The sequence below is a fragment of the Somniosus microcephalus genome, chromosome 1 (assembly GCF_052327205.1).
Source record: "Somniosus microcephalus isolate GS21.2 chromosome 1, FLI_Smic_1.0, whole genome shotgun sequence".
Lineage (NCBI taxonomy): Eukaryota > Metazoa > Chordata > Chondrichthyes > Squaliformes > Somniosidae > Somniosus > Somniosus microcephalus.
The window spans coordinates 254723887-254750107 of NC_140987.1; the positions used below are offsets into that span (position 1 = coordinate 254723887).

Genomic DNA, 26221 nt, shown 5'->3' on the forward strand with positions numbered 1-26221 from the left:
GCCAGTGTTTATGCTCCACACAAGCCTCCTCCCACCCCTCTTCATTCCACCCTATTCCTTTTTCCCTCATATACTTATCTAGCTTCCCCTTAAATGCGTCTATGCTATTCGTCTCAACCACTCCCTGTGGTAACGAGTTCCATATTCTCAGCGCTCTCTGGGTAAATAAATTTCTCCTGAATTTCCTGTTGGATTTATTGGTGACTATCTTATATTTATGGCCCCTAGATTTAGTCTCCCCCCTGCCACCGCCCCCCCCCCCCACCAACCTGGCCCCCACAAGTGGAAACCGCTTCTCTGTGGTTACCCTATCAAACCCTTTCATAATCTTAAAAAGCTCTATCAGGTCACCCCTCAGCAATGTTCCTGTTAAACTGCGCAGCTGTGCAGCGGTCTGGAGGCCCCGCGCAGCCGGCTCACCGGCTTTTGAATGGAAAAAACGCGCATGCGCGGAGATTTGAATGGGCCGCGCAGCCTGTTAAAGGGGAACATTGCCCCTCAGCATTCTCCTTTCTAGAGTGAAAAAGCCCCAGCCGGTTCAGTCTTTTTGATAATCGTTTGCAAGCCACTATCTGATTTCCCCTTTGAAGGAATACGTGGATGTCCATGTCATTTTGTGTTAAACTGGTGGAAAAGTGAACCTTTGTTGACTGGTGTCTTCTCTTGCTGTAGGTGAACCTGTTCATCCTGCTGTCTGTTGTCTGCATCCTGCTGAACTTGGCCGGGTTCGTTCTCTCATGCCAGAGTGCTCAGTTTGTATCTGGCATCGTGGACTGTAAGCTGGTGAGTGCAGTGGGGATGTCTCATATCGATTAGCGCTATGGGGGTGACTGACTCTGGTAATGGGATTCAATATTGGCAATGATTTGAACTGTTAAGTGCACCTCTGAAGAGCTAGAATTGAATTGAATGAGGTGAAGCCCCATTCATAAAGGAGTGTTATGCTTTGATTTAGCATTTGTTGGTGTGATATTCTTACTAATAATCATAGTATGACACAGCACAGAAGGGGGCCATTCGGCCCATCGTGCCTGTGCTGGCTCTTTGAAAGAGCTATCCAATTAGTCCCACTCTCCTGCTCTTTATTCATAGCCCTGTAAAATGTTTTGCTTCAAGTATTTATCCAATTCCCTTTTGAAAGTTACTTTTGAATCTGCTTCCACCGCCCTTTCAGGCAGTGCATTCTAGGTCACAACAACTTGCTGTGTAAAAAAATCTCTCCTCATCTCTCCTCTGGCTCTTTTGCCAATCACCTTAATTCTGTGTCCTCTGGTCACCGACCCTCCTGCCACTGGAACAATTACTCCTTATTTATCTAAACCCTTCATAATTTTGAGCACTTCTATCAAATCTCCCCTTAACCTTCTCTGCTCTAAGGAGAACAATTCCAGCTTCTCTAATCTCTCCACATAACTGAACAATCTGACAAATAAAAGTATAGACATTTATTGACTTCTTTTTCAAGCAGGGCGTTAAGTTTTTTTCTTCCCCTCTCTTGGTCTCTTCGTATCACACATTGATTCTAATTGAGAGGCAGGGTAGAAATCCTGCTCCCAGACAATCCTGGTTTATAGTTGTCCTCTGGTGTTTGATGTGTTTGAGGCAATTGAATCAATCTTTCTCCAATTTTCAATGCTTAACCTTTAAAGAACTTCAAAGAACATGCATTTATATAGTGCCTTTCATGACTCCATGACGTCCCAAAGTGCTTTACAGCCAATGAAGTACTTTTGAAGTGTAGTCGCTGTTATAATGTTGGAATCATGGCAACCAATTTGTGCACAGCTAGCTCCCACAAACAGAAATGTGATAATGACCAGATAATCTGTTTTTTAGTGATGTTGGTTGAGGGATAAATAATGGTAGAACTCCCCTGCTCTTCTTCGAAATAGTGCCATGGGATCTTATACGTCCACCTGAGAGGGCAGACAGGACCTCGGTTTAACGTCTCATCCTTGGAATATGTAAACGAGGAGCCTGACGCCTAGTCAAGGTCCCCTTCCGAGAAATCCGACAGGCTCTGCCTATTGGCAGCAGTGTTGAGCAGCTTAACCAGCTGTTTTTAAAGGGGCCACCGGAGGCCGCTCAATAAAAAACAAACGGCCCAAAGATAAAGTTTTATATAAGAATGTGCCCCCTGAGGCCCACATAAAACCTTTAAAGAAAGGGTTGTCCATGCTCAGCAGTAGACCGCCATGGCTGGGGTTACAACCGATCATAAAAACAGAAAATGCTGGAAATACTCAGCAGGTCTGGCAGCATCTGTGGAGCGAGAAACAGAGTTAACGTTTCAGGTCAGTGACCTTTCATCAGAACTGGAAGATGTTAAGAGATTTAACAGTTTTTAAGCAAGTACAGAGCCAGAGAAAAGGGGGATGTGGCGGGAGCGGGTACGGGGGAAGAACAAAAGAGGATAGATATGTAGAACTTGCAGCACAGAAACCGGCCATTCAGCCCAACTGGTCCGTGCCGGTGTTTATGCTCCACACGAGCCTCCTCCCACCCCTCTTCATCTCACCCTATCAGCAAGGTCTGTGATGGTGTATGGAATTATTGGGATGGGCCAGAGTTGACCCAGTCTCGTAGCACTGTGCTTTGTAATTATAATATGCTGTGGTACTATCCATCCCATGAAGACATTTTTTACATTAAAAATTTAGAGCAAGTAGTGATTCTGCTACAACAGAAAATGCTGGAAAAACTCAGCAGGCCAGGCAACATCTGTGGAGAGAGAAATAGAGTCAACGTTTCAGGTCGAAACCCTTCGTCAGGACTGAGAGAAAGCACGGGAAATGAAACAGATTAAAAGGCCAGTTTGGGGGCTGGGAAATGGGGATGAAAGAACAAAAGAGAAGTGAAGAGACATTAAGAGGTATTCAAGATGAGACGAGATGGTGATAGGACTAGTAAAGAGACAAAAGACGGCTCCAGAAGTTTATTAAATTGATGCAGTGTGAATTGTGAAATGCGCTGGCAGAATGAGAGACAGCTGCCATGTGGGAGAGAAAAAAGGGGGAAGGGCCAAAACAAAGGTGTGGATAAAAAATATATTAAAATGTAATAGGGGCCGAGGTTATGATCTGAAATTGTTGAACTCGATATTGAGTCCGGAAGGCTGTAAAGTGCCTAATCGGAAGATGAGGTGCTGTTCCTCGAGTTTAAGCTGGGTTTCCGTGGAACAATGCAAGAGGCCGCGGACGGTGAGGTCTGAGTGGGAATGGGGCGGTGAATTAAAATGACAGGAGACCGGAAGCTCGGGGTCACCCTTACGGACTGAATGGAGGTGTTCTGCAAAGCGGTCAACCAATCTGCATTTGGTCTCCCCAATGTAGAGGAGACCACATTGTGAGCAGCGAATACAGTATACTAAATTGCAAGAAGTACAAGTAAATCGCTGTTTCACCTGGAAGGGGTGTTTGGGGCCCTGGACAGTGGGAAGGGTTGCGGTATAAGGGCAGGTGTTGCATCTCCTGCGTTTGCACGGAAAGGTGCCAGGGGAAGGGGTGCTGGGGGTGATAGAGGAGTGAACTAGGTTGTCTCGGAGGGAGCGGTCCCTACGGAATGCTGGGAGGGGAGGGGAAGATGCGTTTGGTGGTGGGATCACGTTGGAGGTGGCGGAAATGGCGGAGGATAATCCGTTGAATGTGGAGGCTGGTGGGGTGAAAGGTGAGGACAAGGGGAACCCTATCGTGGTTCCGGGAGGGAGGGGCGGGGTGAGGGCAGAAGTGCGGGAGATAGAACGGACACGGTCGAGGGCCATCTCAACCACGGTAGAAGGGAATCCTCAGTTGAGGAAAAAGGAAGACATGTCGGAAGCACTGGTGTGGAAGGTGACATCATCGGAGCAGATACGGCGGAGACGGAGAAACTGGGAGAATGGAATAGAGTCCTTACAGGAGGCGGGGTGGGAGGAAGTGTAGTCCAGGTAGCTGTGGGAGTTGGTGGGCTTGTAGTGAATATTGGTCAATAACCTATCCCCAGAGATGGAGACGGAGAAGTCGAGGAAGGGAAGGGAAGAGTCGGAGATGGACCATGTGAAGGTGAGGGAAGGGTGGAAATTGGAGGCAAAGTGAATGAAGTTGTCTAGTTCGGGGCGAGAGCAAGAAACGGCACCGATACAGTCATCAATGTACCGGAAAAAGAGGTGAGGGAGGGGACCTAAGTAGGACTGGAACAAAGAGCGTTCCACATATCCCACAAAAAGGCAGGCATAGCTAGGACCCATGCGGGTACCCATAGCAACACCTTTAATTTGGAGGAAATGAGTGAAGTCAAAGGAGAAGTTGTTCAATGTGAGAACAAGTTCAGCCAGGCGGAGGAGGGTGGTGGTGGATGGGGACTGGTTGGGCCTCTGTTCAAGGAAGAAGCGGAGTGCCCTCAGGCCATCCTGGTGGGGGATGGAGGTGTAGAGGGATTGTATGTCCATGGTGAAAAGGAGGCGGTTGGGGCCAGGAAACTGGCAACTGTTAAAGTGGCGGAGGGCGTCAGAAGAGTCGCGGATGTAGGTGGGAAGAGACTGGACAAGTGGAGAAAAGATAGAGTCGAGATAGGAAGAGATAAGTTCCGTGGGGCAAGAACAGGCTGAAATGATGGGTCTACCAGGGCAGTCCTGTTTGTGGATCTTGGGAAGGAGGTAGAAGCGGGGTTGGGGAACTATGAGGTTGGTGGCAGCAGGGGGAAGATCTCCAGAGGAGATGAGGTCAGTGACAGTCTTGGAAATGGTGGTTTGATGTTCGGTAGTGGGGTCATGATCCAGGTGGAGGTAGTAGGAGGTGTCGGAGAGTTGGCGTTCAGCTTCCACTAGGTAGAGGTCGGTTCGCCAAACAACAACAGCACCACCCTTGTCAGCAGGTTTAATGACAATGTCGTGGTTGGATCTGAGAGAATGGAGTGCTGCAAGTTCAGAGGGGAGCAGAGAAATGGAGACGGCCGATGTCACGGCGGCAGTTAGCAATGAAAAGATCTAGAGAGGGTAAGAGGCCAGGGGGAGGGGTCCAGGTAGGACGAGAATTCTGAAAGTGGGAGAAAGGATCAGCCATGCGGGGGGAAGACTCCTGGCCAAAGAAGTGGGCACGGAGACGAAGGCGGCAGAAAATGAGCTCAACATCGTGCTAAGCTCGAAATTCATTGAGGTGGGGGCGTAAGGGGATGAAGCTCAGGCCTTTGCTGAGGACTGATCGTTCGGGGTCACAGAGGGGAAGGCCAGAGGGGATAGTGAAAACGCGGCAGTGGGTGAGATTGGGAGAAGGGGGTTCAGAGGAAAGTGAAAGGGAAGAAGGTTCCGGAGGGGCGTTGGTGTTCAAGAGTTGATGAAGCTTGTGATCCTTGACTGCTACCCCTCCCTGACGGTAGTTAGGTGGGTGGGCTGAAGCAGCTTACCTAGACCTCCCAACCCATTTCCCAGGCACAATGTGTAGAGTGACAAGATCCAATATTAGGGTTGCCCTGGAGTCTTTAGGAATTGAAGATTAATCTCCAGGACACTGGCTGCGAGCAACACCAGGGAGAAAAATCATCGGAGCATTAAACAAATTGTGCTTTTTTTTCATTTTCTTTGAACACTTCTGTTTATTCGTTTTTTAAATATTGCAGATGGGAAAAAATGCAGTTTGACTGATAGTGCAGAATCATCCAATTGGGTGATGAAGTCTTTTTCACTTTTCAATTGGCCGTGGGAAGGTGGGGCACCACGAGGATGGGCGTGTTGGGCGACCAATGGCGGGAGTGTGGGGACTGGGCACCGCGAGGACGGACCTGTTGGCCGACCAATGGCGGGAGTGTGGGGACTGGGCACCGCGAGGACGGACCTGTTGGCCGACCAATGGCGGGAGTGTGGGGACTGGGCACCGCGAGGATGGACCTGTTGGGCGACCAATGGCGGGAGTGTGGGGACTGGCACCGCGAGGATGGACCTGTTGGCCGACCAATGGGAGTGTGGGGACTGGGCACCGCGAGGACGGACCTGTTGGCCGACCAATGGGAGTGTGGGGACTGGGCACCGCGAGGACGGACCTGTTGGCCGACCAATGGCGGGAGTGTGGGGACTGGGCACCGCGAGGATGGACCTGTTGGCCGACCAATGGCGGGAGTGTGGGGACTGGGCACCGTGAGGACGGACGTGTTGGGCGACCAATGGCGGGAGTGTGGGGACTGGGCACCGCGAGGATGGACCTGTTGGGCGACCAATGGCGGGAGTGTGGGGACTGGGCACCGCGAGGATGGACCTGTTGGGCGACCAATGGCGGGAGTGTGGGGACTGGGCACTGCGAGGACGGACGTGTTCTGCGACCAATGGCGGGAGTGTGGGGACTGGGCACCGCGAGGACGGACCTGTTGGCCGACCAATGGCGGGAGTGTGGGGACTTGGCACCGCGAGGACGGACCTGTTGGGCGACCAATGGCGGGAGTGTGGGGACTGGGCACCGTGAGGACGGACCTGTTGGGCGACCAATGGCGGGAGTGTGGCGACTGGGCACTGCGAGGATGGACCTGTTGGCCGACCAATGGCGGGAGTGTGGGGACTGGACACTGTGAGGACGGACCTGTTGGCCGACTAATGGCGGGAGTGTGGGGACTGGGCACCGCGAGGACGGACCTGTTGGGCGACCAATGGCGGGAGTGTGGGGGCGGGCACCGTGAGGACGGACCTGTTGGCCGACCAATGGCGGGAGTGTGGGGACTGGGCACCGTGAGGATGGACCTGTTGGCCGACCAATGGCGGGAGTGTGGGGACTGGGCACCGCGAGGACGGACCTGTTCTGCGACCAATGGCGGGAGTGTGGGGACTGGGCACCGCGAGGATGGACCTGTTCTGCGACCAATGGGATTGTGGGGACTGGGCACCGCGAGGATGGACCTGTTGGGCGACCAATGGCGGGAGTGTGGGGACTGGACACTGTGAGGACGGACCTGTTGGCCGACTAATGGCGGGAGTGTGGGGACTGGGCACCGCGAGGACGGACCTGTTGGGCGACCAATGGCGGGAGTGTGGGGGCGGGCACCGTGAGGATGGACCTGTTGGCCGACCAATGGCGGGAGTGTGGGGGCGGGCACCGCGAGGACGGACCTGTTCTGCGACCAATGGCGGGAGTGTGGGGACTGGGCACCGCGAGGATGGACCTGTTCTGCGACCAATGGGAGTGTGGGGACTGGGCACCGCGAGGATGGACCTGTTGGGCGACCAATGGCGGGAGTGTGGGGACTGGGCACCGCGAGGACGGACCTGTTGGGCGACCAATGGCGGGAGTGTGGGGGCGGGCACCGTGAGGATGGACCTGTTCTGCGACCAATGGGAGTGTGGGGACTGGGCACCGCGAGGATGGACCTGTTGGGCGACCAATGGCGGGAGTGTGGGGACTGGGCACCGCGAGGATGGACCTGTTCTGCGACCAATGGCGGGAGTGTGGGGACTGGGCACCGCGAAGACGGACCTGTTGGCCGACCAATGGCGGGAGTGTGGGGGCGGGCACCGCGAGGATGGACCTGTTGGCCGACCAATGGCGGGAGTGTGGGGACTGGGCAACGCGAGGATGGACCTGTTGGGCGACCAATGGCGGGAGTGTGGGGACTGGGCACCGCGAGGATGGACCTGTTGGGCGACCAATGGCGGGAGTGTGGGGACTGGGCACCGCGAGGACGGACCTGTTCTGCGACCAATGGCGGGAGTGTGGGGACTGGGCACCGCGAGGATGGACCTGTTCTGCGACCAATGGCGGGAGTGTGGGGACTGGGCACCGCGAGGACGGACCTGTTCTGCGACCAATGGCGGGAGTGTGGGGACTGGGCACCGCGAGGATGGACCTGTTGGCCGACCAATGGCGGGAGTGTGGGGACTGGGCACCGCGAGGACGGACCTGTTGGCCGACCAATGGCGGGAGTGTGGGGACTGGGCACCGCGAGGATGGACCTGATTGGCGACCAATGGCAGGAGTGTGGGGACTGGACACCGTGAGGACGGACCTGTTGGCCGACCAATGGCGGGAGTGTGGGGGCGGGCAACGTGATGAAACCTCCAGGAATACATTCAACCATAGTTGGCAACCCTACACAACATGCTCACTACCACATCTATTGCTTTACTTGTTAGGATGAAGGAGAGTACAACAATTTATAGTTAAATGCCTATTGTTATATGTTAGAAATCCGGGCTTAGAAATTGGCCCTCGTTGCACCTATTTTACGGGTGTAAAACAGGCCCAATGAGGGCCAATTTCAGGGACCATCGAACTGTGCCCTGAAGACCCCTGAAAGACGTCGAACATGATATTGGTTCGGGTCATTTTTCAAGTGTCCGACTAAAACAGGTGTTAGGCTCATCGCATGTGCCAATGAGGGGCTAATGTCTGGTTTAGGAAAGGCGCTGGGCCTACTCTGCTCAGGCTGTGCAGGCCTGGATGTGGTCTAGCAAGCAGACGCCACCAAATAGGTACTTAAAAAAAAACACACACGCAATTCATTTTGATACTGAGCCAGGAGGAGCAGGAGTGTTCCCCCCCCACCACCACCACCCCCATCACACCAGTGCCACTGACTGACACGAACGGCCCCCCCATACCCTTCCCCCACTATTGGGACATTACTGAAGCTGCTGTTGGCAAGTGTGGCAGCCCGGAATTTGATCATACAGAAGGGCGAGCTGCTTGTGGAGGTGCGACAGGTTCTGACGGCTTGCCTGGATTATTTCGTTCAGGCCAATTCCGGACTCCCAGTTCGGGCACTTATTGCGGCCAGCTTTGCGCCCGAACCTAATGAATTTCTACCCGTAAACTTGAGCCCATCCAAACTCTGTGTCGTAACTTGCACCAAGTTCCATTTACCCATCACCCCTGTGCTTGCTGACCTACATTGGCTCCTGGTCCGGCAGCACCTCGATTTTAAACTTCTCATCCTCATGTTAAATTCCCTCTGTGGCCTCGCCCCTCCTGATCTCTGTAACCTCCTCCAGCCCTATAACCCTCCAAGATCTCTGTGCTCGTCCAATTCTGGCCTCTTGTGCAGCCCCGATTTTAATCACAACACCATTGGTGGCCGTGCCTTCAGCTGCCTGGGCCCCAAGCTCTGAAATTCCCTCCCTAAACCTCTCAGCCCCTCTCTCCTCCTTTAAAACACACCTTAAAACCTACCTCTTTGACCAAGCTTTTGGTCAGCTGTCCTAATATCTCCTTATGTGGCTTGGTGTCAAATTCTGTCTGATAATCGCTCCTATGGGATTCTTTTATTACGTTAAAGGCGCTATATAAATGCAAGTTGTTGGTGTTGTTGTCAAGTGCTCCCCGTGAGTTCAGCCTCTTGCTGGGAACATAAGATCATGAAATCACATTTCCTTTTGGAAAAAAAATGAGCTTGAGAGCTCCATTTAATGACTCATCCGTTCCGTTAGTCAGAGTTCCAAGCAGGAGAGACTGTTCCTGACCATGCACTTTTCAAATGGCAGGGGGTCAAGACTCCTGCAAAAAACTAAAAATACATCCAGTGTTTTAACTCCCTTACCAAGAGGAACGCAGCTGGAATTGAGCACCGCTGTAGCTTGTGAGAAGCTTTTCAGGCTTTACTTGACAACAACAATGACAACAACAACAACATCCACTGGCATTTATATAGAAAAAAACATAGAAACATAGAAAAATAGGAGCAGGAGTAGGCCATTTGGCTCTTCGAGCCTGCTCCGCCATTCAATATGATCATGGCTGATCCTCTATCTCAATACCATATTCCCGCTCTCTCCCCATACCCCTTGATGCCTTTTGTGTCTAGAAATCTATCTATCTCCTTCTTAAATACATTCAGTGACTTGGCCTCCACAGCCTTCTGTGATAGAGAATTCCACAGGTTCACCACCCTCTGTGTGAAGAAATTTCTCCTCATCTCAGTCCCAAATGTCCTACCCCGTATCCTGAGACTGTGACCCCTCGTTCTAGACACTCCAGCCAGGGGAAACATCCTCCCTGCATCCAGTCTGTCTAGCCCTGTCAGAATTTTATACGTTTCAATGAGATCCCCTCTCATTCTTCTAAACTCTAGTGAATACAGGCCTAGTCGACCCAATCTCTCCTCATACGACAGTCCTGCCATCCCAGGAATCAGTCTGGTGAACCTTCGCTGCACTCCCTCTATGGCAAGTATATCCTTTCTTAGGTAAGGAGAACAAAACTGCACACAGTACTCCAGTTGTGGTCTCACCAACTGTACAACTGTAGTAAGACATCCTTGCTCCTGTACTCTCTTCCTCTTGCAATGAAGGCCAACATACCATTTGCCTTCCTAACTGCTTGCTGCACCTGCATGTTTGCTTTCAGTGACTGGTGTACAAGGACACCCAGGTCCCTTTGTACATCAGCATTTCCCAATCTATCACCATTTAAATAATACTCTACCTTTCTGTCTTTCATAGAAACATAGAAGATAGGAGCAGGAGTAGGCCATTCGGCCCCTTGAGCCTGCTCCGCCATTCAATGAGATCATGGCTGATCATCCAAATTCAGTACCCTGTCCCTGCCTTCTCCCCATATCCCTTGATCCCCTTAGCCTTAAGAAATATATCCAACTCCTTCTTGAATATATTTAATGAACTGGCCTCCACCGCCCTCTGTGGCAGAGAATTCCACAGGTTCACCACTCTCTGGGTGAAGAAATTCCTCCTCATTTCAGTCCTAAATGGCTTACCCCTTATCCTTAGACTATGACCCCTGGTTCTGGACTCCCCGGCCATCAGGAACATCCTTCCTGCATCTAGTCTGTCCAGGCCTGACAGAATTTTACAGGTTTCGATGAGATCCCCTCTCAATCTTCTAAACTCCAGTGAGTACAAGCCCAATCGACACAATCTCTCCACATACGTCATTCCTGCCATCCCAGGTATCAGCCTGGTGAATCTTCGCTGCACTCCTTCCATGGCAAGAATATCCTTCCTCAGATAAGGCGACCAAAACTGCACACAATACTCAAGGTGCGGTCTCACCAAGGCCCTGTACAACTGCAGCAAGAGAAACTTGTTCCTGTACTCGAACCCTCTTGATACAAAGGCCAACATACCATTTGCCTTCTTAACCGCCTGCTGCACCTGTATGCTTACCTTCAGTGACTGGTGCACAAGAACACCCAGGTCTCTTTGCACTTCCCCTTCTCCCAATCTATTGCCATTCAAAAAATAATCTGCCTTCCTGTTTTTGCCACCAAAGTGGATAACCTCACATTTATCCACATAGTGCATTTGCCATGTTTCTGCCCAATCACCCAACCTGTCCAAATCGTACTGGAGTTTCATGACATCCTCCTCACAGCATACCCTCCCACCCAGCTTTGTGTCGTCTGCAAATTTGGAGATACTACATCCAATTCCCTCGTCCAGATCATTAATATGTATTGTGAACAGCTGGGGTCCTAGGACCGATCCTTGCGGTACCCCACTAGTCACTGCCTGCCACTCGGAAAATGACCCGTTTATTCCAACTCTTTGCTTTCTATCTGCCAACCAGTTCTCTATCCAAGTCAATACCTTGCCCCCAATCCCATGTGCCTTAATTTTGCAAGCTGATCTCTTATGCGGGACCTTATCGAAAGCCTTCTGAAAATCCAAATACACCACATCCACTGGTTCTCCCTTATCTATTTTACCAGTTACATCCTCAAAAAATTCCAGTAGATTAGTCAAGCACGATTTACCCTTTGTAAATCCATGTTGGCTTTGTCCGATCCCGTCACTGCTCTCCAAATGCTCTTTTATAATGGACTCTAGCATTTTCCCCACTACCGATGTCAGGCTTACCGGTCTATAATTCCCCGCTTTTTCTCTACCACCTTTTTTGAATAGTGGGGTAACATTAGCTACCCTCCAACCCATGGGTACTGTTCCAGAGTCTATCGAGTTCTGGAAGATGACCAGCAATGCATCTACTATCTCCAGGGCCACTTCCTTAAGTACCCTAGGATGTAGATTATCAGGCCCTGGGGATTTATCGGCCTTCAATCCCGTCAACTTCCCCAACACCATTTCCCTACAGATACTGATTTCTTTCAGTTCCTCCCTCTCATTAGTCCCTATATTACCCGACGTCTCTGGGAGGTTACTTGTGTCCTCCTTCGTGAAGACAGAACCAAAATATGTATTTAATTGGTCATCCATTTCTTTGTTCCCCGTTATAAATTCCCCTGATTCTGACTGTAAGGGACCTACGCTTGATTTCACCAATCTTTTTCTCTTCACATATCTATAAAAGCTTTTACAGTCAGTTTTTATGTTCCTTGCAAGCTTACTTTCATAATCTATTTTCCCCCTCTTAATTAATCCCTTTGTCCTCCTTTGCTGAATCCTATACTGCTCCCAATCTTCAGGTTTGCTGCTTTTTTTGGCCAATTTATATGTCCTCTCTTTGCATCTTATGTTATCCCTAATTTCCCTTGTTAGCCACAGTTGAGTCACCTTTTTTGATTTATTTTTATGCCAAACTGGGATAAACAAATTCTGTAGTTCATCCATGCAATCTTTGAATGTTTGCCATTACCTATCCACCGTCAACCCTTTGAGTGACATTACCCAATCAATCCTACCCAGCTCACGTCTCATACCATCATAGTTCCCTTTATTTAAATTCAGGACCTTAGTCTCTGAGTCAACTACTTCACTCTCCATCTTAATGAAGAATTCTATCATATTATGATCGCTCCGCCCCAAGGGGCCTCGCACAACAAGATTGCTAATTAATCCTTTCTCATTGCATAATACCCAGTCTAAGATGGCCTGATCCCTAGCTGGTTCCTCGACATATTGGTCCAGGAAACCATCCCGTATACACTCCAGGAATTCCTCCTCCTCAGTATTGTTACTAATTTGGTTAGTCCAATCTATATGTAGATTAAAGCCACCCATGATGACTGCTGTGCCCTTATTGCACGCTTCTCTAATTTCCCTTTTAATGCCATCCCCAACCTCTGCATTACTGTTTGGGGGTCTATACACCACTCCCACTAATGTTTTCTGCCCTTTGGTATTTCTCAGTTCTACCCATACAGATTCCACATCATCAGAGCTAATATCTTTCCTTACATTGTGTTAATCCCCTCTTTAACCAGCAATGCTACCCCACCTCCTTTTCCTTTTTGCCTATCTTTCCTGAATATTGAATACCCCTGGATGTTGAGTTCCCAGCCTTGGTCCCCCTGGAGCCATGTTTCCGTAATTCCAATCATATCATATTCATTTCCTACCAAAGTGGATAATTTCCTACATTTATCCATGTTATACTGCATCTGCCATGTATTTGCCCACTCACTCAACGTGTCTAAATCGACTTGAAGCCTCTTTGCATCCTCCTCACAACTCACAATCCCACCTAGTTTCATGTCATCAGCAAACTTGGAAATACAAGTAGACCAGGTGCTCACTCTGTCGACCTCCGACGTAAGGGGCGCTCTACGCAGAGTGAACACACGAAAGGCTGCTGGACCGGATAGCATCCCTGGACGGGTACTCAAGGAATGTGCTGATCAGCTGGCTGATGTCTTCACTGCCATCTTCAATCTGTCATTGGCCCAGGCAGTAGTCCCTACATGCTTCAAGACCGCCACCATCATTCCTGTGCCTAAACAAGCGGCTGTGACGTGTCTGAACGACTATCGACCTGTCGCACTCACACCCATCATAATGAAGTGTTTCGAGAGACTGGTCTTAGCCCACATCAAAGCCAGTGTTCCTGCCTCCCTTGACCAACACCAGTTTGCCTATCGGGCAAACAGATCAACGGAGGATACAATCACAACTGCTCTACACTCGGCACTGAATCACCTAGATGGTAAGGAGACCTACATCAGAATGTTGTTTATAGACTACAGCTCAGCATTCAACACTATCGTCCCCAACAAGCTGGCCACCAAACTCCAAACTCTTGGCCTGAACACTTCCCTCTGCAACTGGACCCTGGACTTCCTAACAAACAGACCCCAGTCTGTCAAATTAGGTAACCACACCTCCCCCCCCTGACCCTGAACACGGGGGCCCCACAAGGATGTGTGCTGAGCCCCCTCCTCTACTCCCTCTTCACCCACGACTGTGTGGCTGTTAATGGTTCCAACACCATCATCAAGTTTGCAGATGACACCACGGTAGTAGGCCAGATCACCAACAACGATGAGTCAGCCTACAGGGAGGAGGTCCAGCATCTCGTGAAGTGGTGCGCCGACAACAACCTGGCCCTTAACACCAAGAAAACAAAGGAAATAATCGTGGACTTCAGGAAGTCCAAAGGCGGAAGTCACACCCCCATCCACATCAATGGGGCGGAGGTGGAAAGGGTGGCCAGCTTTAAGTTCCTCGGAGTCCACATCACAGAAGGCCTCTCCTGGTCCCTCAACACCTCCTCTCTGGTGAAGAAGGCCCAGCAGCGCCTATATTTCTTGAGGAGGCTGAAGGGATGTAATCTGTCACCCCTGATCCTCTCTAACTTCTACCGCTGCACTATAGAGAGCATCCTGACAAGCTGTATCACGGTACGGTATGGCAGCTGTAGCTCCCATGACCGGAAAGCCCTGCAGCGGGTAGTCAAAACTGCCCAACGCATTACCGGCACCCGGCTACCGACCATAGAGCATATATATCAGAAACGCTGCCTACGGAGGGCACGGTCCATCATCAAAGACCCTACCCACCCCAGCCACAGTCTGTTCGCCCTCCTACCATCTGGAAGATGCTACAGATGCATTCGCACCCGTACGACCAGATTTAGGAACAGCTTCTTTCCCAGGGCTGTCATCCTACTGAACTCCACAAATAAACACTAAAGCCTGCACATCTGCCAATGCACTTTATTATGGTCATATTTATGCTAATATACTGCAAGCCAAATGTATAAATGTATGTTGAATGTTTAAGAGTCCTAATCCAAATTGTACACTCTCGGGAGCCGCAAGCCTACATTTCGTTGTACTGCACTTGTGCACTAACAATGACAATAAAAGTTGATTTGATTTGATTTGATTTGAGACTATCCTTTATCCGCACTTCTGAAAACCGAAAACCTCTGAAAACCGAAAACCTCTGAAAACCGAAAGTTTTTTTGTGGAGCGTAAGTCGTGCGCACGACATAACCCGAGTGGCGCCAAATATGACCCGACGCGGCCGATGCTTTTCTGACCTGATTTGCGGGCCAGCTTAGCGTAGGAGTCAGCCGATATCCGGCTTTCCCACAACTGGCGGCGGCAGTCGAGCCCCAGACCCCCGCTAAGTCAAGGAATTCAGATACGGAGCAGGGGGAGCTGTAAACAGACTGGGAGCGGCAGCACAGAGAAGCAGGAAGGGGAATGAGACACGGAACAGTCGCAAGAGGTAGCCTGAACTTTTAAAATTTATATTAAATACAAATACTAATTACCAAATTAATTTAATGTTCAGAGTTTCCCAGTCTGAAATAATACCTTCTGAAATCCGAAAATTTCCAAAATCCGAAACACAGCTGGTCCCAAGGTTTTTGGATAAGGGATAGTCAGCCTGTATTACATTTGGTTCCCTCATCCAAGTCATCAATATATATTGTGAATAGCTGGGGCCAAAGCACTGATCCCTGCGGTACCCCACTAGTCACCGCATGCCACCCCGAAAAAGACCCATTTATTCCTACTCTCTGTTTCCTGTCTGTTAACCAGTTTTCAATATAGCGCAGTAATACGTTATATAATACAGTAAAATGCCCCAAGGCACTTCACAGGAGTGTTAACCAACAAAAAATTGACACCGAGCCACATAAGGGGATATTAGGACAGGTGACTAAAAGCTTGGTCAAAGAGGTAGGTTTAAAAGAGCGTCTTCAAGGAGAAGAGAGAGGCGGAGAGGTTTAGGGAGGGAATTCCAGAGCTTAGGGCCTCGGCAGCTGAAGGTACGGCCACCAATGGTGGAGTGATGAAAATCGGGGATGTGTAAGAGGCCGGAATTGGAGGAGCACAGAGATCTCAGATGGTTAAAAACATAAGAACATAAGAAATAAGAGCAGGAGTAGGCCATACGGCCCCTCAAGCCTGCTCCGCCATTTAGTAAGATCATGGCTGATCATCGACCTCAACTCCACTTTCCCGCCCGATCTCCATATCCCTTGATTCCCCTAGAGTCCAAAAATCTATCGATCTCAGCCTTGAATATACTCAAAGACTCAGCATTCACAGCCCTCTGGGGCAGAGAATTACAAAGATTCACAACTCTCTGAGTGAAGAAATTCTGCCTCATCTCAGTCTTAAATGGCCTACCCCTTATCCTGAGACTATGCCCCCTAGTTCTAGACACTCCAGCCAGGGGAAACAACCTCTCAGCATCTACCCTGTCAATCCCCTTCAGAATCTTGTATGTTTAAATGAGATCACCTCTCATTCTTCTAAACTCCAGAGAGTATAGGCCCATTCTACACAATCTCTCATCATAGGACAACCCTCTCATCCCAGGAATCAATCTAGTGAACCTTTGTTGCACTGCCTCCAAGGCAGGTATATCCTTCCTTAGATAAGGAGACCAAAACTGTGCACAATACTCCAGGTGTGGTCTCACCAAGGCCCTGTACAGTTGTAGCAAGACTTTCTTACTCTTATACTCCAACCCCCTTGCAATAAAGGCCAACATGCCATTTGCCTTCCTTATTGCTTGCTGTACCTGCAGGCTAGCTTTCTGTGTTTCTTGCATGAGGACACCCAAATCTCTCTGAACACCAACATTTGAAAGTTTCTCACCATTTAAAAAATATTGTTTTCTATTCTTCCCACCAAAGTAAATAACCTCACATTTCCCTACATTATACTCCATCTGCCACCTTACTGCCCACTCACTTAGTCTATCTATATCCCTTTGCAGACTCTGTGTTCTCCTCACAGCTTACTGTCCCACCTAGCTTTGTATCATTAGCAAACTTGGATATATTACACTCAGTCCCTTCATCTAGGTCATTAATATAGATGTAAATAGCTGAGACTCCAACACTGATCCTTGCAGCACCCCACTAGTTACAGCCTGCCAACCTGAAAAAGATCCGTTTATCCCTACTCTCGGGTCGATTTTCAGTGTGCCGTGAGGCGGGCTTTTAGGCATGCGGGGGGCAAAAATCCCGACTTTGGGGGTCCCGACACCATCCCGCCCAAAACCCGCTTCCACGTAAGTTTCAAAGGAGGTGGGTACCCGCCCCGCACTGGGACCCGCCGACCCGAGGCGGGAAGGGATTAGTGCCAATTAACTGCCTGTTAACAGGTAGTTAACAGGCAGTTTTTAGCCTAATCCCTATTTTGAAGGGTGTCGTGTGGGATTCCCGACGGCTCCAAACCATGCCAGGTTAGAGCAGGCGGGCCGTCGGGTTGAAGGACTTGGAGGGGTCGCGATGTCGGTGTTCAGGTGAGTGATGGGTGAAAAGGTAAGTGTGTTTGGTGTGTCTAAAGTGTGTAAAGAAATTTAAATTACCTGTACTTACCTTTACAGCCTTTCTTCCTCTAGGCTTCGGGAGTCCATCATTCAGCCGGCACTGAAAGCAGAATGGCCGCGAGCTGTCAAAAGTGACAGCCTTCAGCTTTCAGTGCCGGCGTGATTTCTAACTGAGTCTGCGTAGAAGGACTCAGGTTAGAAGTAAGACTGTCAGTGTTTGACAGCTTCAAACAGCTGTGAAACACTGATATTTCATCTGTCAAGACGTCTTGACAGATGAAATTTCAGTCTGTGACGTCACCTGTTGCCGGGTGGCCCTTAATTGGCCTGCTGAGCCCGCTGGGCGGGCTCAACAAGGTCAATCAAGGGAAAATCGCGTGGATTGGCCGCATCTCGATGGAGGCGGGACTAAAACCTGAAAGTTGTAGTCCCGCCTCCTTCCCGACTGCTGAATGTAAATCCAGCCTCTGTTTTCTGCCCATTATCCATGCTATTATATTACCCCCAACCCCATGAGCCCTAATCTTGTGTAATAACCTTTTATGTGGCACCTTATCAAATACCTTTTGGAAATCCAAATATACTACATCCACTGGTTCCCCTTTATCTACCCTGCTAGTTACATCCTCAAAAAACTCTAATAAATTTGTCAAACACGATTTCCCTTTCATAAAACCATGTTGACTCTGCCTAATCATGTTATGATTTTCTAAGTGACTTGATACCACTTCCTTAACAATGGATTCCAGCATTTTCCCAATGACTGATGTCAGGCTGACTGGCCTGTAGTTCCCTGTTTTTTCTCTCCCTCCTATCTTGAATAGCAATGTTACATTTGCGTCCTTCCAATCTGCTGGGACCATTCCAGAATCTAGGGAATTTTGGAAGATCAAATCCAATGCATCCACTATCTCTTCAGCCACCTCTTTTAGAACTCTAGGATGTAGGCCGTCAGGTCCAGGGGATTTGTCAGCTTTTAGTCCCATTAGTTTCTCTAGTACTTTTTCTCTACTTATATTAATTACGTTAAGTTCCTCACCCTCATTAGACCCTTGGTTCCCCACCATTTTTGATATGCTCTTTGTGTCTTCCACTGTGAAGACAGATACAAAATATTTGTTTAATGTTTCTGCCATTTCCTTATTCCCCATTATAATTTCTCCTGTCTCAGCCTCTAAGGGACCAATGTTTACTTTTGCTACTCTTTTCCTTTTTACATACGTGTAGAAGCTCTTACAATCTGTTTTTATATTTCTTGCTAGTTTTCTCTCATATTCTGTTTTTTCCCTTTTTTATCAATTTTTGGTCAACCTTTGCTGGTTTCTGAAACTCTCCCAAATTCAGGCTTACTGTTATTCTTTGCAACATTATAAGCTTCTTCTTTCAATTTAATGCTATCGTTAACTTCTTTAGATGGATCACTTTTCCCGTGGAGTTTTTGTTTCTCAATGGAATGTATTTTTGTTGAGAATTATGAAATATTTCTTTAAATGTTAACCACTGCTTATCTATCGCCATACCTTTTAATCTGTTTTTTCAATCTACCTTAGCCAACACGCCCCTCATACCTATGTAATTGCCTTTATTTAAGTTTAAGATTCTAGTTTTGGACTTAGGTAAGTCACTCTCAGAATTAATGTGAAATTCTATCATATTATGATCACTCTGCCCAGAGGATCCTTTACTGTGAGATTGCTAATTAACCCTGTCTCATTACACAATACAAGATCTAAAATAGCCTGTTCTCTGGTTTATTCCATGACATATTGTTCTACGAAACTGTCCTGAATGCATTCCATGAACTTGTCCTCCAGACTACCTTTGTCAATTTGATTTGTCCAGTCTATATGAAGATTAAAGTCCCCCAAGATTATTGCATTACCTTTGTTGCAAGATCTTACTATTTCTTGATTAATATTCTGTCCAATAGTATAGCTACTGTTAGGGGGCCTATATATTAATCCTACCAGTGTTTTCTGCCCCTTGTTATTCCTTATCTCCACCCATACTGATGCTACTTCCTGATCTTCCGAGCCGAGATCCTTTCTCGCTACTGTCCTTATGTCATCCTTTATTATCAGGCTACTCCCCCTCCTTTTCCATTCTACCTGTCTTTTCGAAATGTCACGTACCCTGGAACATTTAGTTCCCAACCTTGGCCACCTTGCAACCATGTCTCTGTAATGTCTATTAGATCAAACCTATTTATCTCTATTTGTGCCACTAATTCATCTATCTTGTTATGAATGATTCGTGCATTCAGATAAAGAGCCTTTAATTTAAATTTTTTACCATTATTCCCTGCTTTGACCTTATTCTCTGCTGCACTACTACCATTAAACTCTGTGGCCTAGAAATTCAGTATAGCCACGTTCGGGGCGCTACAGTCGGGCGGCCGCTAAAGTTTGCGCCCGGCGCAAGTTCGCGCCACCTTCGCCGATATTTAGTCGCATCGCCCCAAGAGGTTGCTGCTGCGCTAAAACAGGCGATGCACGACTATCATTAGGCGCTAAGCCGGCGGTCCGGGGCGATACCCCTGAGGGCGGGCGCAGCGCAGGTGCGGCGAGTTGCTGATTGACGGCAGACACTCTGGCGCCGGTCAGCTCTTAAAGGGGCAGGGTGGACTTGTCTGGCTGCCATGCCCTGCGCACTGCAGCCCTGAAGCAAGGCCTGACCAATGCTGGTTCATCAGTTCTACGCCCTGGACCATGGGGAAGCCCGCTATTCTTCCAAATCCCATTGCACGCTCTTGCTGCTTGTCCAGGGTCATGGGGAAGGAGATGTACTGACGTCTCCTTCTGAAAAGGGCATTGTTCACCTGTCGCATGCAGCAATGTACCGCGAACTGGGAGATGTTGGCAATGTCCCCAGTAGCGGATTGGAAGGAGCCGGTGGCATAGAAGTTGAGAGCCACCGTCGCCTTCACTGCCACCGACAGAGACGTCCTGCTCCTCAGCTGTGGCTGCAGATCTCTGCGAAGCAGGTGGCAGATCTCAGTGACCACCTCCCTTCTGAATCGCAACCTCCGAACACACTGCTCCTCAGACATGTTCAGATATGAGAACTGCTGGCGGTATACCCTGGGTGGGTAAGGCCTCCTGTGCCGACACCTGTTGGCCCTTCTCCGTCTGGCCATGACTGGCACTCTCTCACGGCATCTCTGATCCCTTTGAATGCAATGCAGAAAGCCAACGTTTCCACCCATTGTAGCCCCCATTACAGTATATGTGGCGACTCAAGGCTATGGCACTGAAAGTGAAATCCAAGTGCAAAGCTCTGGCCTGAAGCCAGAAGTACCTGTGCGAGCGCTGAGTCAAAGCAGAAAGCTCTCTGCCTTTGTCTCTCACACAGAAGGATTGGCACAAAATGGCTGTCACTTATAATGCAGGAGGAGTCCCCTTTAAATAGCGCCCCCCGCACCCCGCAGCGACTGGGAACCGTTCCCCTCTACCAGTCGCTGGGGGCGCCAGGCGCAAAGAAGGGCGGCGCCACTGAAGTTCCAGTTTGGGGCGCACAAAGGGCGTTGCACGATGAAATGACGTCAGGATCTGCGCGCGCAGCTGAGCGCGCGCAAAGACTTTGCGCCGACGCTAAATCTCTAGTGAAGTTGGGGAGAGGCGCAGATCGTGCTGCGCCCGGCCGCTAGCCGCCTATCGCCCAACATCTCCTCCTCCTAAGGCGCTACCGGCTGGCGCAAGCAACTGAATTTCTAGGCCTGTGTCCCTTCCTGTCACACTCTTGTTTATTTTTACCCAAATCGCTACACTGCTCTAGTGCCTTGACCTTTCTCTTTAGATTTTGAAATTTCCCCTCACCTGACCCCTCCCCCCCCCCCTTTCTTTAGTTTAAAGCCCTATCTATAGCCCTAGTTATTTGATTTGCCAAGACGCTGGTCCCAGCCCGATTTAAGTGGAGCCCGTCTCGATGGAACAGCTCCCTCTTTACCCAGTACTGGTGCCAGTGCCCCATGAATTGAAACCCCATTTTCCCACAGCACTCTTTGAGCCACGCATTTAACTCTCTGATCTGCTTGACCCTATGCCAATTTGCGCGTGACTCAGGTAGTAATCCAGAAATTATTACCCTTGTGGTTCTGCTTATTAATTTAGACCCTAGTTCCTCAAACTCCCTCAGCAGAACCTTATTCTTAGTTCTACCTATTTCGTTGGTTCCTACATGGACCACGACAACTGGATCCTCCCCTTCCCACTCCAAGTTCTTCTCCAGCCGCAAGGAGATATCCTTAACCCTGGCACCAGGCAGGCAATACAGCCTTCGGGAGTCTCTTTCGTGGCTGCAGAGAACAGTATCTATCCCCCTGACTATACTGTCCCCTACTACTACTACATTCATTCCTTCTCCCCCCACTTGGATGGCCCCCTGTACCACAGTGCCGTGGTCAGTTTGCCCATCCTCCCTGCAGTCCTTTTCCTCATCCATACAGGCAGAAAGTATCTCATACCTGTTGGACAAGGTCCAGGGCTGAGGCTCCTCCATCACTACATGCTGGGTCCCCATACCTTCCTGACTCGCAGTCACACCCTCCTGTCCATGACCACTGATGAACTCTAAAATACTACTTAACCGAAAGGGTGTGACTGCCTCCTGGAACAACGTGTCCAGGTAATTGTCCCCCTCTCTGATGCATCGCAATGTCTGCAGCTCGTACTCCAGCTCAACAATTCTGAGCAGAAGTTCCTCGAGTTGCAGACACTTACTGCAGATGTGGTTGCTCGGGATCGCGATGCTCTCCACAGACTCCCACATGCTGCAGTTACAACACACCACCTGCCCTGCCATCCCTAACCTTGTTTTATTTATTAATTAATTAGTTAAAGATTTTATTCAATTGACATTTTAGGTTTATTGTTTAATTTATTTAATTTAGTTTAAGTTATTAATTTAATAAGTACTAGCAAGTTACAGTTTCTCAGCTCATAATTTAACCCCTTTCCCTAACTTAGCAAAAAAGAGCTGTAATACTCACCAACCAAACACCTACCAGCTCTCCTGTGATGTCACTCTTTGATGTTTTTGAATTGGTGCCTCGCACTGCCGCTGCTTTAATTCAGGTCCACTCTCGGGCCGCTCTTTATCCTCTCGCCGCTGCCGCTGCTTTAATTCAGGTCCGCTCTCGGGCCGCTCTTTATCCTCTCGCCGCTGCTGCTGCTTTAATTCAGGTCCACTCTCGGGCCGCTCTTTATCCTCTCGCCGCTGCTGCTGCTTTAATTCAGGTCCGCTCTCGGGCCGCTCTTTATCCTGTCACTCACTGCCACTGCTTTAATTCAGGTCCACTCTCGGGCCGCTCTTTATCCTCTCGCTCACTGCCGCTGCTTTAATTCAGGTCCACTCTCGGGCCGCTCTTTATCCTCTCGCCGCTGCCGCTGCTTTAATTCAGGTCCGCCCTCGGGCCGCTCTTTATCCTCTCACTCACTGCCGCTGCTTTAATTCAGGTCCACTCTCGGGCCGCTCTTTATCCTCTCGCCGCTGCTGCTGCTTTAATTCAGGTCCACTCTCGGGCCGCTCTTTATCCTCTCGCCGCTGCTGCTGCTTTAATTCAGGTCCACTCTCGGGCCGCTCTTTATCCTCTCGCCGCTGCTGCTGCTTTAATTCAGGTCCGCTCTCGGGCCGCTCTTTATCCTGTCACTCACTGCCACTGCTTTAATTCAGGTCCACTCTCGGGCCGCTCTTTATCCTCTCGCTCACTGCCGCTGCTTTAATTCAGGTCCACTCTCGGGCCGCTCTTTATCCTCTCGCCGCTGCCGCTGCTTTAATTCAGGTCCGCCCTCGGGCCGCTCTTTATCCTCTCACTCACTGCTGCTGCTTTAATTCAGGTCCACTCTCGGGCCGCTCTTTATCCTCTCGCCGCTGCTGCTGCTTTAATTCAGGTCCACTCTCGGGCCGCTCTTTATCCTCTCACTCACTGCCGCTGCTTTAATTCAGGTCCACTCTCGGGCCGCTCTTTATCCTCTCACTCACTGCCGCTGCTTTAATTCAGGTCCACTCTCGGGCCGCTCTTTATCCTCTCGCCACTGCCGCTGCTTTAATTCAGGTCCGCTCTCAGGCCGCTCTTTATCCTCTCGCCACTGCCGCTGCTTTAATTCAGGTCCGCTCTCGGGCCGCTCTTTATCCTCTCGCCGCTGCTTTGATGTTGTAGGGTTGGAGGAGATTACATGGATAGGGAGGGGCGAAGCCATGGAGGGATTTCAATGCAAGGATGAGAATTTTAAAATCGATGGGAGCCAATGTAGGTCAATGATGAGCTTGAACTGCTAGAGGGCATCTTTTACTAGTTGGCTCTTGATTTGTCGAGAATTGCCTCACTAGGAAAGAACCAAACACAACAGATTGGGGAACGGCTCTCCTGATTCCTAAATGGTCTCAGTTGAACCATGAAAGAACCTTCGCCACCTAGAAGGCCAAGGGCAGCAGGCGCATGGGAACACCACCGCCTCTAAGTTCCCCTCCAAGTCACACACCATCCTGACTTGGAAGTATATCGCCGCTCCTTCATCGTCGCTAGGTCAAAATCCTGGCACTCCCTCCCTAACAGACTGCAGCGGTTCAAGAAGGCGGCTCACCACCACCTTCTCGAGGGTAATTAGGGATGGGCAATAAACGCTGGCCTTGCCAGTGACACCCACTTCCTGAGAATGAATTTAAAAAATGTTGTGTAGGGACCTGGATGGCCTTTCGTCTCTGGGAATTGAGTTTGAGCCCATGATCGGTGGACACCCATTCCACCCCAGCAGCATAGTGAACGGTAAAAGTCACCACGAAGCACGGGAGTGCATTGCCACCATCGTGCCTAGCTGCACTCTGTCCACACAGCACAACCACAGGAAATGCTCCAGTTGAAAGTGTAGAGTTTCTGCAGCCACTCCCTGCAACCCAATCCGCGGTCTGTCGCCACCAAACCCTGGATATTTGAGTTCATGTTCACATATTCCAGCCTCCGGCGAACAGCTGCCATCCCAGATCTCAGAGTCTCCGCATCAGCTGTTTGACAGACACGTGGATGCCAACCGTCAGCAACTGCTGACATTAAAAAATGCACAGGATATAAATTTTCTCACCCTCGATAAATTCACCCAGGTTAAAAAAAAATCCACTTTGCAAGTGAAGGTTTGTTGAATGAGCAGTGCTGTGTTTCAGTCAGAAGAACTTACATTTATATAGCGCCTTTCACGACCTCAGAATGTCCCAAAGTGCTTTGCAGTCAGTGAAGTGTAGTCACTGCTGTAATGGCGGGAAACCAGGCAGCCAATTTGCACGCGGCAAGCTCCCACAAACAGCAATGAGATAAACGACCAGATCATCTGGTTTTTTTTTTGTGATGTTGATTGAGGGATAAATATTGGCCCAGGACACCGGGGAGAACTTCTTCAATATAGTGTCATGGGATCTTTTACATCCACCGGTATTCAAATTCCAGTAAGCCCGGTAACTGTTTTTGGCTACTTTTTAGCCTGGACCTATCAACAACTTTTGAGTTTGAGGAGATGTGTGTAATGAGTCTCTGACTTTCCTGTAGTTGATGAAACAATTTTTAAAAAGTACAACATATATAAAGTTATTTAGAAATTCAGCTTAATATAGATGTTGTAAATTGCTTATAAATGTCTTTATCGAGGGATTCAGCACAGTGTAACAACTCCCTTAAATATTATTATATATATATAATGATGTGTGTGTGTGTGTGTGTGTGTATATATATCTCATTTGTTTGTTTACTTACATTTTAAGACATTTCTTTTTACATTGAAACAAGGTCTGTAGTTAATATTAATCTGCCACTTTCAAGGTCAAGGAAGAGTCTTTGGAGGCCCAAGCAGGGTCATGGCATAAATCTAGTCTACGGAACACATGTACAGGACTATGGGAAAGAGCAGGGACTAATTGGATAGCTTTTTCAAAGAGCCGGCACAGGCACGATGGGCCGAATGGCCTCCTTCTGTGCTGTATCATTCTATGATTATAGTTGCCGATGTAATTACAAAAAGGGTTCTCTGTTCATTATTCTGGGCAGTCGATCAAAACCTACTTCGATATCAGTGGGAAGGACATGCTTAGGGAGCAGGGACTTACCTCGCACAATAATCTTAAGATACAGAAGTCAAAAAACTGGAGGAATAAGGGCAGAAAGCACCCAACAATGCAATGGATGGACACGTGTCAAAACCCCTAGCAAAATTGTTGAAAGCAAGATAAATGGATTTTCCTGTGCTGTATAATGTTCTGCATTGTCATTAAAAGCCAAGACCTGCCCTCATGCAGAACAAAATCCAGCATGCTCCTCTCTGACACAGCCATCGTTCTCCAATGCATAGACGAGACATAATGGCCTCGATTTTCATTGGGCCGTGAGGCGGGCTTTTAGGCGTGCGGGGGGTTAAAATCGCAAAACCTAGGGGGTCGCGACACCCCCCGCCTGGTTCCCGCCTCCACGCCATTTTAACCTAGGTGTGTCTGATTGACCCGAATCAGTCCCGCCTGCAACAGGCGGGACTGGTCTTTAGGGTCCTTAAGCAGCACTGACTGGCCTTTATAATCCCATTTTAACAGGCCCTTGCCTGTTTAACCCTTTTCCCACGCAAAACGCGCCTGGTGGGGATGACGCCTGTGAAACCTGGCGTGAACACTATTGGCTTGCTGACTATCAGCTGCAGGTCCAACATTAAAGAGGATATTTGATCAGTCATCACTTGCAGGTGGCAGGACTTTGTTGTCTCAGGTCTGGGGGAACTTTTAGAAGGCATAACCACAGCTGTGGAAGGTTGAAGCCTGACACCCATCTCCAGTGTGACCTCCTGCGAGACCCCTCTCGCCACCCTCACTCAG

At 49.2% G+C, this 26221-nt stretch overlaps 1 protein-coding gene across 3 annotated transcripts in view; it reads left to right on the forward strand.

Annotated features, from left to right (window-relative positions):
* The window catches only part of LOC147124728 (protein ENTREP2-like), a 132310-nt gene that overhangs the window by 96185 nt on the left and 9904 nt on the right, over window positions 1-26221 (forward strand). For all 3 annotated transcript variants that reach the window (XM_085992264.1, XM_085992247.1, XM_085992256.1), the window contains one exon: window positions 673-783. In XM_085992264.1, coding sequence (XP_085848390.1) covers window positions 673-783 — 111 coding nt within the window. The remainder of the gene's footprint in view (window positions 1-672; window positions 784-26221) is intronic.